The 19,137-nt window shown below is 39.8% G+C and overlaps 1 protein-coding gene across 1 annotated transcript in view; it reads right to left on the bottom strand.

Moving 5' to 3' along the window:
* Positions 1–16,771: 16,771 nt before the first annotated feature.
* Positions 16,772–19,137, bottom strand: part of DYRK3 (dual specificity tyrosine phosphorylation regulated kinase 3) — a 29,025-nt gene continuing 26,659 nt past the window's right edge. The window contains exon 3 of the mRNA XM_072137436.1: positions 16,772–18,543. Coding sequence (XP_071993537.1) covers positions 16,996–18,543 — 1,548 coding nt within the window. The 3' untranslated portion in view covers positions 16,772–16,995. The remainder of the gene's footprint in view (positions 18,544–19,137) is intronic.

The following is a 19,137-nucleotide window of genomic DNA, read 5'->3' as shown; positions in this document are numbered from 1 at the left end:
TGACGTGGCTTAATGTATAAGTTGTTCAGAGAACATCAGGAAAAATCATTCAATAAAAATAATGGTGTCTAAAACAGTATTTTTATGCATAGTCCAGGTTTACCAGGACATGTGTCGACTGGTATATGGATTCCTTTCATATATCCCTAATGGAGCACAACCTGCACCTTTTTTTATTCCTCCCTTTCTTGCAGTTTGGAGAAGTTCTCCTGGAAACTGTTGCCTAATTATGTCCTATTTACTGGGGATCACTGAGGCAGAAGTCTTATGCACTTGAGCCTGTACGCCTCCATTACTGTAAATGTTTTGCGGGCCATGATTTTTACTGACCTGAAAACAAAGTACTTGTACATATCACCTAACACCAACAAAGGACACTCCTTGGACATTGTTCACCACTCTATCCTCCTGAAAGAATCCTCCTAACATGGCACACATTCCTCTCTCCTCTCCTCCAAACAAGGTGCGCACTCCTCTCGAAGACATGGTGACCTCATTACTGGGTTCCCCACAATTGATGGATATACCATCACTGAGAACGAAGTACACACAGCTCAGCAACAGAGATTTTCGGCAACCACTCAATGACTGGGCATTTAGCAAATTGAGTAGAACCATCTCAAGGAGGATCAGAAGGAACACACACAGTTGGTACATATATTATTCAAGCCCCTATAAATGTTTTATTGTTTCATTCTTTTGTTTCATTGTAGCAAATTGGTAAGATCAAAAAAAAATTTGTTTTGGCTCATTTATGTTCACTCTGCACTCCATCTTGAGAGAAAAAAAAACAGAAATGTAGATATTTTAAACAAGAAAAACTGAAATGTCATATGGTCAAGTGTTATAATGACCCTTTGTCAGTATTGAGTAGCCATGAGTCTTCTTGGGAATGATGCAACTAGTTTTTCACACCAGGATTTGTGGAGATTGGATGATGAATGTTGGTGGACAGCCATTTTCAAGTCTCTTCAGAGATGCCCAGTTGGGTTTAGATCAGGGTTCTGGCTGAGCAAGTGAAGAATGGTGACTGAGTTGTTCTGAAGCCTCTGCTGTGTTATTTTAGCTGTGTGCTTAGGGTCATGGTGTTGTTGGAAAGTAAACCTTCGGCCTAGTCTGAGGTCCAGAGGACTCTTTAAGAAGTTTTCATCCAGGATTTCTCTGTACTTGGTAGCATTCCCCTTCCCTTCAATTGCAACCAGTCCCCCTATAGCATGATGCTGTCACCACAATGTTTCACTACTGGGATTGTATTTGGCAGGTGATGAGCAGTGCCTGGTTTTCTCCACACATACAGCTTAGAATTAACACCGAAAAGTTCAATCTTCGTCTCATCAGACAAGATAATCTTATTTTCATAGTCTGGGATGTGTTTTGTTGCAAACTGTATACAAGCTTTCATATATCTTGCACTAAGTAGAGGCTTCCTTCAGCATACTTTCTCATAAAGCCTGGACAGGTAGAGCGCTGTAGTGATAATTGACTTTGTGGAACTTTCTCCCATCTCCCTACTGCATCTCTGAGCTCAGCCACAGTGATCTGAGGGGTCTTCTTTACCTCTCAACAAGGCTCTTCTCCAACTATTGCTTAGTTTGGCTGGATGACCAGGTAAAGGAACAGTTGTGGTTGTCCCAAACATCTTCCATTTAAGGATTATTGAGGCCACTGTGCTCTTTGGTACCTTGAGTGCTGCAGAAATTCTTCTGTAACCTTGACCAGATTTGTGCCTTGCCACAATTCGGTCTCTGAGCTCCTTTAATAGTTCCTTAGACCTCATAATCCTCATATGTTCTGACATGTACTGTGAGGTCTTATATGGACAGGTGTGTGCCTTTCCTTATCCAGTACAATCAGCTTAATTAAACACAGCTGGACTCCAATGAGTGAGCAGAACCATGTCAAGGAAATGGACAGCATATGATTTAAATATGGCTCACAGTAAAGGGTATGAATATGTGATGTGATATTTCTCTTGTTTAATAAATTAGCAAAAGTATCTATATTAGTTTTTTTCTGTCAAGATGGAGTGCAGAGTGTACATTAATGAGTAAAAAAGACTTTTTTTATATTACCAATTGGCTGCAAAAAAACGAGTGAAAAATTTAAAGGAGTTTGAATACTTTCTGTACTCACTGTACATGAATATATATACACAAACCATTCTTTCAAGAGAGATATATACATTGATACAGTGGCTCTTTTTAAAACAATAACATCACTTACCTCTCCTGCTGCTGTTGCTAAGTGCATAACTTTTGCTGATGACTCATCAATATGTTGAGGATGTCATTATCACATTGCAGGGTCACAGAAAGGGGCGCTACACAGGAGCTTAGAGAACGAACCTTGTCCGGCACTCTCATTATCAATATCATCGGTGTCTCTAAGACGCAGATGCTATTGATTCTCACACAACTTGGAACAGGTGGGGGACTGAGGCAGGCACATGCTCCACATGGTTTGCAACCTGGACTGTCACACATCTTTCATCGGTGGTAATACAGATGTATTTTTATCTCTTTTGATAGATCTGATTTTATAAGTTAATTTAAGGTCAGTTGAATTGCAAATACAGTTAAAGGAAATCTACCACTCCAGAAAAGTTTTTAAAAAAAGCCTACACATACTCACCTGTCGTCCTCTTCTTCCCGATCCCGGTGCAGGTCTTCTCTAATCTCGACACCCAGGGATCACCTGGACAAAGAGAGTTATAAAAAGCAGGCTGGAGAGTGAGGACGAGATTTCTAGCACTCCAGGCTGCTAATTATTCACACCTATCGCATCTCTAGCACTCCAGGCTGCTAATTATTCACACCTATCGCATCTCTAGCACTCCAGGCTGCTAATTATACACACCTTTTGCACATCCATTGACATTACACAAGATGCGTGAATTCACAACTCTTGCGTGATGGATACCTCTCTCTCCCATGTTGGAGAGAGAGAGGTGACATCACACCAGGGGCCTGAATAATTAGCCAGACAGCTAGGGCTCTAGCCTGCTTTTTATAAGTTTTTTTTTTTTTTCAGATGATCCCGATGTGTCAAAATTAGTCAAGACAAACGCCGGGATAGGGACAAAGAGGAAGACAGGCGAGTATGTCTAGGGTTTTTTTTTTACTTTTAGAAAGTAGTAGAATTTAAAGCACTCTGATAGGAACCTCCTCCTTAATCTGTCACGTGTTGATAAAGTTCAATTGTTGTAAAAATAAAAATTGTGCGCAGGTTAAAAAAAAAAAAAAAAAAAAAAAAAAAAAGAGCACAACGTTTCACATGCACTCGCCATGAATGCTATCTTTTATCCCTTGTATAAGGGCAATATTATTTAAGTATCCTGGTAAACCATTTCATTACAAATACGGTCTGCAGAATATTATTAGAATATCTTGTTCCTGTAGACGGCAGAGAATATTTAAAACCAATGACATGAAAATACTGAACTTCTATATAAAGGGTCAAGATGATTTCATTAAAGTAATAAATATTGGACTCCATATTCTTCTACGGAAATGTAACTCTGTTTTGGAAATAGGTTCACAGGTTCATTTTAGAAACCATGATTTTATTTTTCCACGGAAACACTGCTAAAAATAAATGTATTGGATGCACTGTAAGCCACTTATGTTGCTTCTTTCAGCACTAGATACTTGGTCCAGCTAAGTGGATTAAGCAGAATATTGTGGAGTTAAATATACAGAGTTGGCAGGAGGTGACCGACCAGCTCACATCCTTGACCTCTCTCCTGCAACTCACATATTCTAAGATCATTCTTTATTGGTCACTTGTTGAGTTTCTAATTTGGTTCTTTTCACCCAGGGTGTTTACTTTCCCATAGCACGTATAACATACTTGTAATAGTGATAGAGTAAGCTGGCAGGGGAGAAAACATTCTCATATGTCTGTGTCCCTAAATATCACAACGTGGATCTGGGCCTGGCACTGAATTAGCTATGCTCACAGCTGGCAGGAAAAGGAGCTGCACATGGATACATTTGGCTGTAAGATATAGATTAACCCCTAAAGGGGCTGGCCATTTTACCTCATGCATTTTGTAATATGTTTAAGGCCGTTTTAACATTGGTCCCTGATCATGGATGTGACACGTGCCGTGCCACACCACAGACCGATCACTGTGCTGGGGACTGAACTCTGTGCATAATATTGATACATGATGCACAGAGTTTCCCGATATGTAGTATGTAATCACAGTGTTGGCTCTGCTACGTATTGGGGAAACAAAAACTCCATGGGTCATGTGATGTCCCTCAGGCATGGGGCCTGTAATATAACACACCTCTAGTTAATCTCTTGTTCTAAACATAGCCCTTTAGGTATTCCAAGATTTAGGGTTTTTTTTGTACCTTAACACAATTTAAAGGAGTTGTGCCCCTTTAAAGGTGGTGCTCAAAAATAGGTATAAGTTTGGGCAGTATGCCTACAGTATACTTTTCCCATATAACAATGTTAACAATCCTGTAACCTGAAAAACATATACATATACATATATATATATATATATATATATATATATACACACACACACACATTTTTTTTATATAATGTATAAAAATTTTAGCTCTGGGCTGGAGAGGGCTTTAAAAAAAAAAATAAAACTTTACTGACCTACTCCGATGCCCCCAGTGTCCCACACTTTGTTTATAGAGGCACAAAAGCTCCGCTCTGACAGTGTCGCGAGGACAATGGGAACGTTGTAGCAGGTAAGGTTTTATTTTTTGAACAGCAAGACTGCTATATTTTTATAATAGTCTGAAAACTGTAATTTTTCATATCATGTACGCGGGCACCTAGCCTAAAAAATTCGTAAATCACAGACATGGAACTGATCAAATACACATACACAGGGTACATTTTAAGAACTGTCAACTATTTTTCCTATTGTTAACTGAAGGATAATGTCACATCCTGCCTCACAATTCAATTATTTAAAGTCACCTTGGCTGTCAACCTCATTCTTTTCACAAACACAACACCTGTCACCAATGTTGCCTCTTATAGAATCAGGAAAAAGTTGCAGCCAGCATCTTGCACAGAATGGGAGTCAAACAGGCACAACTATTGACCTGCTAGACAACATTGATTCTGTTTATAAAGAATACGTTTTATTCTTAGTTGAACATTAGAAATGTGAGCAATAATGGAATGGAAGACCCATTCATCTCTAGTAACAGATTATTTGGATACAAGAGAATGAATCTCATATCCATCTTGAGACCAGTTCACGTCTGCACCGTGGCTTTAATTTAAAATTGAAGCTGGCAGTGACGTTACCTCAACAGAGCATACACCTTCAGATCCTGCAACTGCTGCTGTAGCAGGAGTACGGCTGTCGATTCCACATAACTGCCAGCCTCTGTATACAAATAGAGAACGGTAACGGGTGGCACAGCAGCTTAACAGGAGCTTAGAGGGCGGGTATGAGTGGTCTATTTTAATTTCTTCCCCCATCGCCAAATATCAAGTTTTGTGAACCAAGACAACCTCTTTAATTATATTCATCTCAATAAAATCCTATTCTAGATATATTTTTCTGGGTTTTTTTTTTTAGCTTTAAATACTACCAAGCGATAACTTTATCTTTTTAGCTATTCTTGCCATTTTATTAAACTGTCATACACGGAATTTTCATTGGCATATGGACAAAGTCAAATCCGTCCTACTATAAGCCTAGTTTAGAACAGTGTAACATTGCACTGTTACCGCTTTTAACCAATTAACGCCCACTAGATACAGTATTAGAAGCAGTATGTTTTATTTTTGCAGCAGACATGTTATATTATGTGTGACAGATGTACAAAAGCGAGTCCAAAATAAAACTGGAGCAGCCAATCAGGTCAGATTTGCTATATCGGATTCCTCCTTTCAAAACAAAATGATGCCCATATTGTGTCATTCACCAGAAATCTTCCAGAGTAGCAGAGAAATAGGCACTGAGCAGGGTTGTTCTTTATTTCATGCGTCTGCCCTAGACCTGTCCCTATTGCACTATGCTCTTACGTCTCTCAACGATCTGTGTTTCCTTAGGAAGAGGCTCAGCAGATAATCCAAAGAGAATCCAAGAGGCAAAATCACCTTCCTCCACTAATCTCTGCATAGTGTGATCACATAGTAGTTGTACAGCCTGGCAGCCATCATCATGTGGAGGGTGCAAGAACAGCTTCACAGTAACGCCTAGGACTGTGAAAGGACTGTAGCAGGTGTCATCAGAACTAGGAAGCAGCAGTTACATTGCGACAGTGGGAGAGCAGGGTCCCTGCTGTGTAGCCCAAGAGCTGTTGCAGTCTGAGCTGCATAAACAGGCACAAAAGTTTTGCAAGAACAGACACTAGGATGGGAGAGCCTTCCCTGGCACCCTTCTGCTATCCAGTAGGCTTGAGAGCTGCTATGACATAACTTCCCACAAAAATAATCAGGTAGCAATAGCCCAAGATCAGCTACTGGTTGAAAGTTTGTCCAGGGAACAGATTTGCCTTTTCTCTACACTTTTTTTGTTGATGTGCTTGTAGGGGTTGGGACAGAACTAATTCACAGAGTAAGCACATTACATCAGAATGTATAAGCATAAACCGGGAGAGAAAGTACAAAGATTTATACCATTTCATGGTATAGGTTTCACTTCTGCTTTTGGCCAACAAAGCAAACAAAAAAAAAAAAAACAGATTGGTACCCATATAAATGTAGCAACTGTTGGGTCCTAGACAATAATTATCATATATACTTGAGTATAAGCTGCCCCGAATATAAGCCAAGGCCCCTAATAAGCCCAGGATGGGAAATGCATTGGTCCCTGCCGTAGTATATAGCCATCCAGCCCCATACCCAAGTAGTCAGCCAGCATTCCCCTAATATAATCATCCCCTTGCCCCTGTAGATAGCCAGCCCATGGCCCCCAATGTAATCATCCGCCCCCTGTCCATGTAGGCAACCAGCCCCCTTTTGTCCAATTCCTGGGAGGAAAAAAAAAAAAAAAAAAAAAATGTAAAAACTCACATTTCTGGCACATAAATACAGTTCTATAGCACCTTCTTAAATGGTTCATATTACTCTTATCGAAGATCGTAGTTTATTGCAGGCAGGGTATGGAAAATTTGTAAAAAGTTTTTTTTCCTGGAAGATAATCATAAGGTTTACTGCATCAACTGCATAGGATAATGCAATAAAACCTTATGGTTAACTTCCAAAAAAAACAACATTTCCCTTGTAAGGTATCATGCACATGGCTGCATTACTTTTGAAATTATTTGCTCCCGGGGTAGAATTCCCATTTAATAAATTAGCATCATATTTACAGCATGATATTTTCATCTAAATTTATTTCCTAGATCAGTGATGGCGAACCTTTTAGAGACAGAGTGCCCAAACTACAATCAAGACCCACTTATTTATCGCAAAGTGCCAGCACAGAAATTTAATATGTGATTTATACTTCCTGCTCTGTCACAACTTTCATTCATATCAGCACCCTGAGGACACCAATAAAGCAGAAAATAGAAGACATTTGGATGATCGTTGTAGGTTCCCTGCAAGGTCCCAAAAACAGGAAGAATTGTCAGGGCCGGAGCATGAGCTACAATAATCCAGATCTGTCCACACCTTCCCACTCCTCCAGTAGTCCCAGGTAGCCCTGTCACTTTAAAATAGCAATGTGCACAGCAAGTCCTGGGCTGTCTGGGACTGCAGGAAGATACCTGGAGTCATCTCTGGTGATGGCCTGAGTGCCCACAAAAAGGGCTCCGAGTGCCACCTCTGGCACCAGTGCCATAGGTTCGCCACCACTGTCCTAGATGTTCATCAGGCAAGCACCATAAAGTATTTTCTTACATCATTTTCTAAAAAGATTTCAGACATGACAGCTTGTAAAAAGTTGAGCCTTGGGGGTGTTATCATATCATGACCTTAGCTGTGCTTTCACATTATATGGGCCTGCTGTTTTGTGTGCACTGTCTGGTGTCTGCAGTGCAGCATCAGCTGTTCCCTTGTAAGGCTGGATTAATGTTCAAATGCTGAGCTCACAAAATTCTCAGAGCCAGCCCGGCCAGCAATTCAGTGCACACCTTCTATAGGGGACTGTATGTATCCATGAAGCCTTCAGTGAAAACATTTATAATGGAACAATGAGGCTTATCAGTTTTTCAGTTGATTCTTGCCCCGCCCCCCCCAAGTTTCCTGAAGTTGGCTACTTAATCATTGCAATGTATCTTAAGTTTTTTTCCCCTCAGAGAAACATGTGATGAGTTGCTGCTTAGTCTCATTTTTGCGAATTTGTTTCACTGTGCAACTTTTTAGTCCAAAATAGTAGATGCTAAAGTCAGTCTGGGTCTAGCATGCTTTGTTTTGCGACTTATTAGGTGCAAGAAATAAGATTGTAAGCTGGAATGCAGGAAGTGGGTGGTGTTGCTATCCAGCATATACTGGTATGTACAAATGAGAATGAGATGAGCAAACTCTTTAATCAGATTTGAAAAACAAAAACAATAGCAAAAAAGTTATTTTTATTTCAATATTGGCAGATAATACAACTGGACCCTACTTTACAAATGTTGTAACAAATATTTGCATATTTCATTTTACACTTTTTGGTAGAAATATGATGCTGGATCCAAAGGATTGCATATCCCACACGTCACAAAAAAAAAACAAAAAAAAAAAAAACATTCAATGTCTACAAACCACACATATTTCCAAGTGCCACATATGTACAAAACATCTCACAGTAGGTACAAGAAATCAAGGTAGGTCAGTGGAAACAGAGCAAGCACATGGCCAGAGCAGAATGTATGACGGGATTGCTCCTCATAGACGTAAACATTTTGTGGAGTCTGTAAAGTCTTTGACGTAAGAAGAAGGAGCTATCAAATGGGAACATTGGAATAAAAAATAACAGTACTGGAGCAGTCTGCAAAACATCCCTAAATGTTAACAAACCTTATAAATATTTTGAGCAGTACATAAGGAAATATGTACCCCCCAAACTGTAAATATTAGCTTATTGTAATAAACAAAGATTTGCATAGAATTCTTCACCTTCCTCAGGTAACTGTACAAAGCATACTCACACAAATCCAAAATATGACAGAACACCCCAACAAGTTCATATGTAAATACATGCGAATGTCTGGAGGTCAACCACAAAGTTGAAGTGTTTCGAGTAAGAATATTTTCAATGAAAATATTGACATGAGGCCAACAGAAACTGAATTTTAATCTTCTTACAACTAGTTTGTAACTCTTTGCAACAGGAACATCCTCCAATGCGGTCTTCCCAAATCCCCCAAAATTCATTTTGTAGTACACAGACCATTTTATGGCATTAGAAAGCAACAAGTGTACGGAAAGCCCTTTTAATATTAACCATAAACATTGCAGTTCTCATCAGAAAGTACCTAATAAATATTAGCAATATAAATAGTTAATAAAAAAAAGCTTTTTAAAAGCTCCACCAGAAGGCTAACAAATGTACAACCCTCTCAGGGCCACTTCTAACGCTACTGCAAGAGTAAAATAGGGCAATGCATATCTTGTGGAGCTACTGTTCAACAACAGCTCCATCTGACACTTCATAAAGTCTAGAAACCTGAAATCAATAATATGTTAATAAATAAAATAAATTCTCCATCCCTAAAATTACTGACAGTTGGAACAAGCTTCTTACTTTTCTGGTCACATTAGAAATATTTCACATGATACATGGTCCATCGCCCCGTTTTCAAAGGAGCTTTTAGTACTCAAGAAGCGGAGATCCAATGGGAATCAAACTATATAAGCACTTAAAATCGATAAGGAGAGATGGCCAAAAATTAAATCCTTACAGGCCTAGAGAATAAGTCAGCCCTTTAAGGAGTTAACAATATGCATTGACTGTAAAGGTTATCCATCAGGTGTCAGTGAAAGTATGGGAGGGAAACCAGATTCATTCACACTCTTGCTAAAAGCAAGATGAGGAGGCGGGAGGACCTAGAATCATTTTAAGTTTTCCATTATTATCTGCACTACTTATTTATACAACTTGGCTCACAAGTTTAGTTGCCCTCTAATAAAATACAACACACAGCATATGTGAGGTGCCGCAAATATAAGTTGCTACCAGTCCCCTTTGAGACTGGTCATCTCTTGTAATCGCTTGTGAATTTATGATGTACACTAGGTCCTTGGCCAACACTGCACCCTTAGAGTCCAAAGGTGGGTGGGATCAATCTATTGGAAAAGGGTCTAACAAAGTTTAGTCATCATATTAAATGTGCAAATAAGCTTTCCATATGTCCACCATGATTAGTAAAGTGCTACAAAATATGATGGTGCTATATAAATTATTATTTCCAGGATAGGACAAGGTTAAGGGGGCTGCCTTACAAAGTAGCAAAAGAGGCTACTCCTTCTCTCATCCTCGAAAGCTTATTTGCACATTTCCCAGAATCCCCTAGTGAAGCATATTTGGCTTTATGTCTCCACGTGCCTACAAGGCGGCCTTAATTGGCAAAGTCTCCGTAAGAAGACTTCAAAACCCCTAGTGAACATAGAGACACTGAGTAAAAGACTATCAGCATTGGGCATCTCAGTGGCTTTTATTGTAAAAAGGCAATGCATTTTGACATGGGAGTGACTGCTTCTTCAGTCAAGTGATGAGTCAGAGTAATGGAGTCAAAAATCAGAAGGATATCCTTAACCATTTGATGACCTTTTATTCAAACTCCATTGTACTGGCTCATCACATGATGGAATGATGGCTTCTTCAGGTCAGATATTTATCAGGTGATGGGGCAGTGCAGTTAAGGAAAACCTGTCAGATAAATCAACTCCCAAAACTAAATAAATATATTTTCATAAACTAACATTAGAAAGCATTGTTTCTTTCCCTTCATTGTCCCTCTACATGCGGACAATCTACATCCCTTCATTGTCCCTCTATTAGTGTTAATAACTGCTGTATCGCGGTTCTGCTGTATCGCCTCTTCTGCTCTAAAGTTTAAACAGTGTTTAAAGCGCGATACAGCGGTTATTAACACTAACGAAACCAAGCACCGGCACCAGCTCACCCAGAGCTGATGCTCGGTACTTACTGCTTACCCCTGCCATTCTAACTGGTAGGTTTCCTGTAAGCAATCAGGTCCTAATGCTGTATGCAAATGACCCGAGAGAGGTCCAATGAATCATCAACATATTCAGCTGTCAGATGTATAATACTGGCTGCCTCTATGTGCCTCCTGGTTCTGTTACCACGCCCTCTGCAGCCTGTGTGTATGTAACGGAGAGATACAACTGCTACAGGATGCAGTCATTTTATAGCAGAACATGTCAGATTCCTGTGTAGCTGATGTTTGTCTCACATATGTGTATAGGTAAACACAGCACGTCAGCAGATACAGCACAAGCACTAGCAATGCTTTACTATACATTACACACAGACATGAGCAGGGGGAGGAGAGGGGTAACTTCACGTTTTCCTTATGACCAGTCTCATTTACATAATAAAAAGATGATTTTACAAAAGATTATTGTATGAAATGACTAGATAAAGGCTGGGGATGGAATCCTGAGCTGCTCCAACAGGTAGAGGTGACAGAAATAGTGACAGAGACCTGATTACAGGTGTCCTTTAAAAGAGAACCCGTCATGCAAAATAACCCCCCTAAACTAAATATATTTTCATAAACTGCCATTAGAGAGCATTGCCTCTATCCCTTCATTGTCCCTCTACATGCCTGTAAACCTAAGCAATGAGGTCCTAAAGCTGTATGCAAATGACCTGTGAAATGTCCAATGAAGCATTAGCATATTCAAGCTGTCCAGCTTATTCATGAGTGGGAGGCACAGCCACACCCCCAGTGCATGGCTGACAGCCTTTATAATGATGTGAGGCTGTATAATGATGAGCTTCCTGGTGCTGGTGGCCACACCCCCTGCAGCCTGTGTGTGCATGTGTGTGTATAGGAGAGATACAGCAGCTCCAGGCAGCCATGTTACCGCAGAACATGTCAGATTCATGTGTAGCTGATGTCTGTATATTAGGATGCAGCATGTCAGCAGATTCAGCACACACACTAGCCATGCTTTACTATACATTACACACAGACATGAGCAGGGGGAGGAGAGGGGAGGGGTAACATCACTGCCTCTGACCATGTGACCAGCCTCATTTACATGATAAAGATTAGGCGATTTTATAATGAATAATGTATGAAATAACTAGATAAAGGCTGGGATGGGATCCTTGTGAGCTGCTTCAACAGGTAGTAGTGACAGGACAAGTGACACAGACCTGATGACAGGTGTCCTTTAAGTCTGAATAGCACTTAAAAAGGGAAAGCTATCTTTCTAATTTTGATAACTATTATCCAGACTCAATTACACTGGCTTACTTGATAAATATCTTATTTGAAGAAGCCATCATTCTAAAATGTAGATGTTCTTACAAAGAAATCCAGAGACATCAATTATGACATGAGGATCCCTTCACTTCAAGGCAGCACCACTGAACACCCAACTTTCCCTGACCTTCTGCAGTTCTGTATAAAAAACAGTCTAGGATGTCTCCTTGTAATCCAACAGTAAAAGGTGTAACTGGACAGAACAGTTGTAATAAAAGATTTAAAATTGTTATTTTATGAATTTTCCTAAATCAGATATTACAGGAGAGGTGGCATAACCCATGTAAATATGGTTTCAGACAATGCTGAATAAGTAGTGTAAAGAATAGCTTTCCCCATTTGATTAGCAGAATGTGACAAATGGTTACGTCTTTTCCACCAATCGTCACCATCCACCCTACAGATGGAATTTTACAATACTGATGGGAGGGGTGGGCACGAATAAACGATGGTCCTATTTTAAACAGATCTTGTTTGTTACAGAGGAGCCCTTGTTCTCTGCTTATGGACGTGACTTCTTGTCTTCTTTAGCAGCTCACCAGTGGTATGACTGCATGCAGGATTTCCTGTACGCATGCTATTTACAGGAAATCGGGGCTGGATGACCTAAGAAAATGTATGTAGTGCGTAGCAGAAAAACATCCCGTCAAATACAAAGCCATGTAGTTCAGGTCTATTCACAGGGGAATTACATCTCTTTTCCTCTCAGATTTAAAGAGCTCAGCGTCTTTCATCCAGAGGCAAACAGGGAGGTTAATGTGCTTAGTCCGCTCTATTGTGAAACCTTTCAGTTACACTCTGCATTGACTTTTTTTTTTTTAAACAAGCCCAACAATCTGTTCAGAGTATAGGCTGGGTGTGTCACATCTTCTATGGTTTGTCAATTCTTCTCATCTACAATGTCATCCACCCTCCTAACTCTTGTGATCTCTTCGCTATTGTCTCCAGAGACACCTGTGATGTTCACATCTGACGCTTTCATGGACATGAAAAAGCCTCATCAAAAGGATAAAACCACATCTAATAATAAAAATCTTTATGTATATGGAGCCATCAAACTCTCTGATCATAAATTCATATTGCAACCCTCTTCTGTCTGCCTTGTCACACAGCAGAGGCTATTCTTAGAGTGAAAGCTCCAAAGCACATCCACCGACACAAAAGGCGCAGCATGAAATTATGCACCCAACATTACATTTACATCTCACTTTCTTATACCCATCATCAACACTGTGCTTTACCCTCCAAGTCAAAAGGATACCATTCATAAACTTGAAAGTATGATCTTTCCTATTTTATCTGTAATCAATAGATAACACAGGGCTACCTCTGTGCCAAAACGGGCCACACACATTATACCTATGGCCATGAGCCATCTATATTTATGGGGACCTTCCATTTATTCTCAGGCAATAGTTTTTAGTTAGCTATTAGGATTTTAACATGTCCCACTATAGCCCCACCCTTTCATTTTTGTAGAGACTGGCTACAACCAATTGTGTCTAGCATTAGCTCCCCTTCCTAACCACATAACACATGGATGCTCAGCTGAGATAAGTGTGCAGGAGTGGGTTTAAATCAGGTTATGTAGCCGCTGAAATAGCATTCAACCAACATTTAGGGTGCGGTCACACATCAGATTTAATGCATGCCTTTAAAACGCATTGCAAAAGCTGAAGAGAGATTTGCCCAATGAAACAGCTGTTAACACTTGTGTTTAAAAAAACACAACCTTTAACACATAGTTAACGCATGCGTTAACACATGCGTAAACACAGGTGTTATCAGCCGATTAGGCAAATCTCTCTTCAGCTTTTGCAATGCATTTTTAAACGCATGCTTTAAACATGACGTGTGAACGCACTCTTAGCAAATCATTATGTCACAATAAAAATTGGAATATCATGACCAGACAGTGAAAAACTGCCTTTTTTTGGCACACAGCTGAACAATGCAATACCTTTTGATGGATTGGTGCATGCGGCTGTTCCTTTTATGGTCCATGCCATCTATCCATTAAAAAGTAAAGCAGTCCTAGTTGGAACCATTTCTTTTTTCACAGACTGAAAAACTGACAATATTCTTAGCCAATTTTTGCCTAGTTTGTGTGCAGGTAGCCTTAGGGAACAGGAAATGTACGCTATGAGTGGCAATATCAACCCTCAAAGAACAGCCATGTAAAGCTTATATGTTGACATTTGGCCAAAGAGGGGGTGTTATTTGGAGGTTTTCCAGCATGTTGAAGTGCGACTCCACCTTCTGCAAATGCTTCCCCCTTTTGAAGAAATTTTAAAATGGGCTGAAGTAGTACGGTGGTTATGACCAAGTATTTAAAATCAATTGTATTTTTAAATGGGCGGACAATGAACAGTTAAAATGTTTAAAATTTAAGAAATTTGTTAAAAAGTTTAAGATCAAGCAGAGCATTTCAGATAGTATAACATATTCTGATACCAACTGAAATGCTCATTGGATAGTCCAAATATTTTTGAACCCCAAAACAAAAATTTTCACACCACATTCAAGCATGCCAATTAAAAAAAATATGATAAAAAACTGTCTAAGGCAGACTTCTTTCTCCATATACAAATGCACAGCAATTTTTTTCTGAGGATTCATATAACATATGTCAAATCATTCTGCCCAAATAAGTATATATAAAACAGGAATGACTTCATACATTTAAGTTTTTGGACCAGTAATAAAAATTCATAGTTCTTCAGGCATCGCATTTATATTTTACCATTCGATTCCATTCAAGTCAGTATCTCAAATGTAAAAATGGATTAATACACTGTAGGAAAACATCCAGACGCTCATTTGATCCACAAATGGCGCACAGCACTTCAATGACCATTCAGAAGTGGACATAGCACCAAGTCAAACCAGACTACAAGATTGCCATAGCAAAGTTTGGTTCCTCAGTAGATTGCCATCTGCCATGAAAAATCTGACTCATTGAAGCTGGAATGGATATCACCATCTACGGTCGCTACATTAAATTGGGATATTTAGTAAATTGGAAAGGAACGGTCAGCATGTTGTGAGTTGCACTGTACGTACAAGCCATTATAGTTGGGCAAAATGTCTTGGATTTACAAAGGTTTACAAAAAGCTTGAGACAAAAATAGAAGTGGATCCAAAAGGAAGAAAATTAAAGACTTTTACCTCATTACTAGCCCAAACCAACCTATACATTGGAAATGCTTGGCTCAAACTCACTTCTCCCCTTGACATCTAGCATCATGGGAAAGTTAGGAGACACCAATATAAAAATCAATTCCAGGCATGGCAAAACGGCAGCTTTAGTGGATGCCAATTTAAGGCCCAATTTGCAGTGTTTTCTGTAGCAGATTTCATACTCAGGATGAAAACCTCACTACAGAATCCAGATTCACAGGGGTTTCCTTTTTTTTTTTTAAAGCACTGCCACAAAAAGCGCTATATGAACCCAAATGAACATGTAAATTCAGCCTTAAAAGGAAATCTACCACCAGGATGAAGGTGGTAAACCAAACACAGACATATGGGTGTGTGCCCCCTCTGGCAGGATCTGCTCTTTATCTTCTTATTCCCCCCCCCACACTTTTTTTCCCCAAAAAAAGGTTTTTAAATTATGCAAATGAGCCAGAGAGGCTCAGGCTCCATCTGTGTTAATGGAGCCCCACAGGGTAATGTGCATAATTTTTAAAGCCTTTTTTCTTAAAAACATGGGCATAGGAAGCTTAAAGAGAAGATCCTGCCAGATGGGGCACACAGCAAGAGGTTAGTGTGCTTGATTTACAATCCTTCATCCTGGTGGTAGATGTCCCTTAGGCTCCTGACCTTCAAACTATCAGAATTAGTGGTGCTGGATCAGAAGTAAAGTTTGAGAGGGTACACCGCTTAGTAGGAAAGCATTCAGATAAAGTCTTGGCAATGGAAGAGGTAATAGAGAAATGCCAGTTGCACATAATAACTGTAGATGTGGGCTACAGGCATCTGACAGTGTCTTGCTTTAGAGAACAGCAGGGGATATGAAAAAAATTGTTATGGATATACAATTTTTGTTTTAACCATCAAATCTCTCCATTAATGCCATTATTCCTGGGGGTCTGGTTACTACACAATGATCTACATCTCAAGGATAGAAAACAATCTATAATCAATCATCTAAATGGAACAGGGGAGAAGTTCAAGTGATGTGTGGCTCTATCCATTCCTTGATAAATGTAAGTGGCACACTGAACAGTACTTGGCTACAATGGCCCATGGCTTGGTTAGTTGTGGTCGGTCAAATTTGGCAAGCTGCACAGCTGGTCAAAATAAAGCAGACAAACCCCATATTATTTGTACCTCCTAGTGTGTAATGGCTGAAGTAAACAGAAGAATGAAGGTATACATGTAGACCATTTCTATTATTGCTTTACTTGTTCATAAGAAGCACATACTGACCAATAAGAAAGAATCAAGTTTGTACCAGATGGTAATTGAAATGCTTAGCCCTTTAAACAGAATTACTGAAGAAATTCTGATTTACATTGACCTTTGTGATAAAAGAATTAAAACGCTAAAACCCTTCAGTTACGGTGGTTAAAAATGTTTTCATTGCTGTGCTTGGTAATGGCGAGGATTAGCTGACTAGCTTGGGTAAAACAGTTCGAAGTGGGATGCTCCCATTAGAGTCATTCATTAAATTAGCTCTTAATTTATTGGCTACACCCACTACTGGGGGTAATTTGGAGCCAATTCCTGGGAAAGAGCTGGTATGGCTGGTAATCCTTTTCCCTGAGGACTTGTCTGTTACTGGGGGTTTGGGCATCCTCTTGCAGATCCACTGGTGTCTTAGTGCCTGACTCGGAGTCATTCTTGCTGTTGGATCCCAATTCAAACAACCTTTTAAGAAGTCGATAAAAAGAGCATCTTCACATCCCTTTAGCGCCGCCACCCAGTCCTTGCTCCCAGGAGCACCACGCATTTTCCCCCTGCGTGATCGGCTTCCATTTAAGACCACAGATCCATTAGGAAGTGTGGTTACTGTGCAGTACCGAGGATAGCCCTTTGAGTTGACAAAATTCTTTGCCCTCTTTGCTTGTTCTAAAAGCTTTGGAGATGGAGCCCCTAGGAGCTCCATCATGCAGGCCAACTGATCTCCTTCATCTTCCCCTGGAAACAATGGATAGCCAGTCAAAAGTTCAACTAATATGCACCCAAAGCTCCACATATCAATGGGCATGCCATAGCGACTTCCCAGAATGACCTCAGGAGCCCGGTAGAAGCGAGACTGTATGTAAGTGTACACTCTTTGATGTTCAAAACAACTGGAACCAAAGTCGATTACCTTAATCCCACTGCGCCCTTGTTGTTTAAGCAGAATGTTTTCTGGTTTAAGGTCACAGTGGATGATTTTGTTCCTGTGCAGAGCCTCTAGGCATTGTAGAATTGAATGAGCAAACTTACGAACTAACTGTAGACTAAATCCTTGAAATTTGTTTCTCTTTATCAATTCATATAAGTTCATGCTCAACAACTCAAAAGTCATGCATATGTGACTGCGAAAGGTAAAACTTTCCAACATGTGTATTACATTCATACTGCCAGTCTTATCCTGTTTCTTAAGGTGTTCCAGAATGCGAATCTCTTCTGCCGCCTGGCGATGGAATCTCTTCTCATTGCGAACAATCTTGAGAGCCAAATGCTGGTGGAGTTTGTGGTCATAAACTTTTGCCACCTGCCCAAAACTACCTTTGCCAATAATCTTCAGCACCTCATAGCGATAAGCTATTTGGTCATGGGGCACCAATGTATATCCTCCTTGGTCATCATCATAACCTCCATTATTAGGACCTCCTACAAAACCCTGCCTCTTCTTTGCATTGGGGCCAACAAAATATACTTCAGGGAAGTTGACGATTTCCTGTAGTTCATAAGAAGTTAGTTGATGTTTGTATTGCTTTAGTGCATGTTCTGGACTCAAATATGAGGATTTGGAGGACTTGGTGGAGCCATCACTTGATTTTGAGGTGCCCGAGCTATCAGAACTCTTTTCCTTAGTGAGCACTGGCAAAGCACTATCCGTCCCTGGTAGTCCAGCACTGACCCTGCGGTTGCCGGTGTCCTCAAATAACTGCTGAACTTTGACTTGCTGGTGATCTTTCATGGCAAACTTATTTCCACTTATCTAAAGAAAAGAAAAGAGGTAAATTAGCATGACTATGCAACACAAATGTGTACTATTCATCAAGTCCTAAAAGCATCAACTTTAATATGTACATTGGCCAAGTATTACCCATGCAATTTTTGGAAAATGTGATCAAGTAGCCATAGAAGCTTTGGGCTTAAATTATACCATGAATGTTACATAGTGGGAAATTGGCAAATTACCTTATAAAATTGTTATTACTTTTAGCAAAGTAGGGGGCAAACTATCTGAACTTCATTATATACTTTAGAAGTCTTAAGATTCTTTTTCTTGTGAATACGGCCGGTAGACCTCTGAATAAAGTGAATGAAGAGTTTCAGGTATAAATAGAAACGGTTTATGATCCAAGTCTGCACATTTTAAGCTTAAGAGACTATTCTTTGAAGCGAGAATCCCTTCAGTCAAATGTTGGATGTAAACACTTGTTAGATGGTCACTGAGACTCCTCAAGCAATGACATCTGCTTCCCATTATAGTCACTGGTGGCATACACAGAAATGCTGACTATGTAAGAAGTATCAACAGGAACTCGAAATAGAAGCGAGCTAGAGGAGCCAAATTATAAATAAACCG

The sequence above is a fragment of the Engystomops pustulosus genome, chromosome 2, assembly GCF_040894005.1.
Source record: "Engystomops pustulosus chromosome 2, aEngPut4.maternal, whole genome shotgun sequence".
NCBI lineage: Eukaryota > Metazoa > Chordata > Amphibia > Anura > Leptodactylidae > Engystomops > Engystomops pustulosus.
This window is presented reverse-complemented; position numbering and strand designations above follow the sequence as displayed.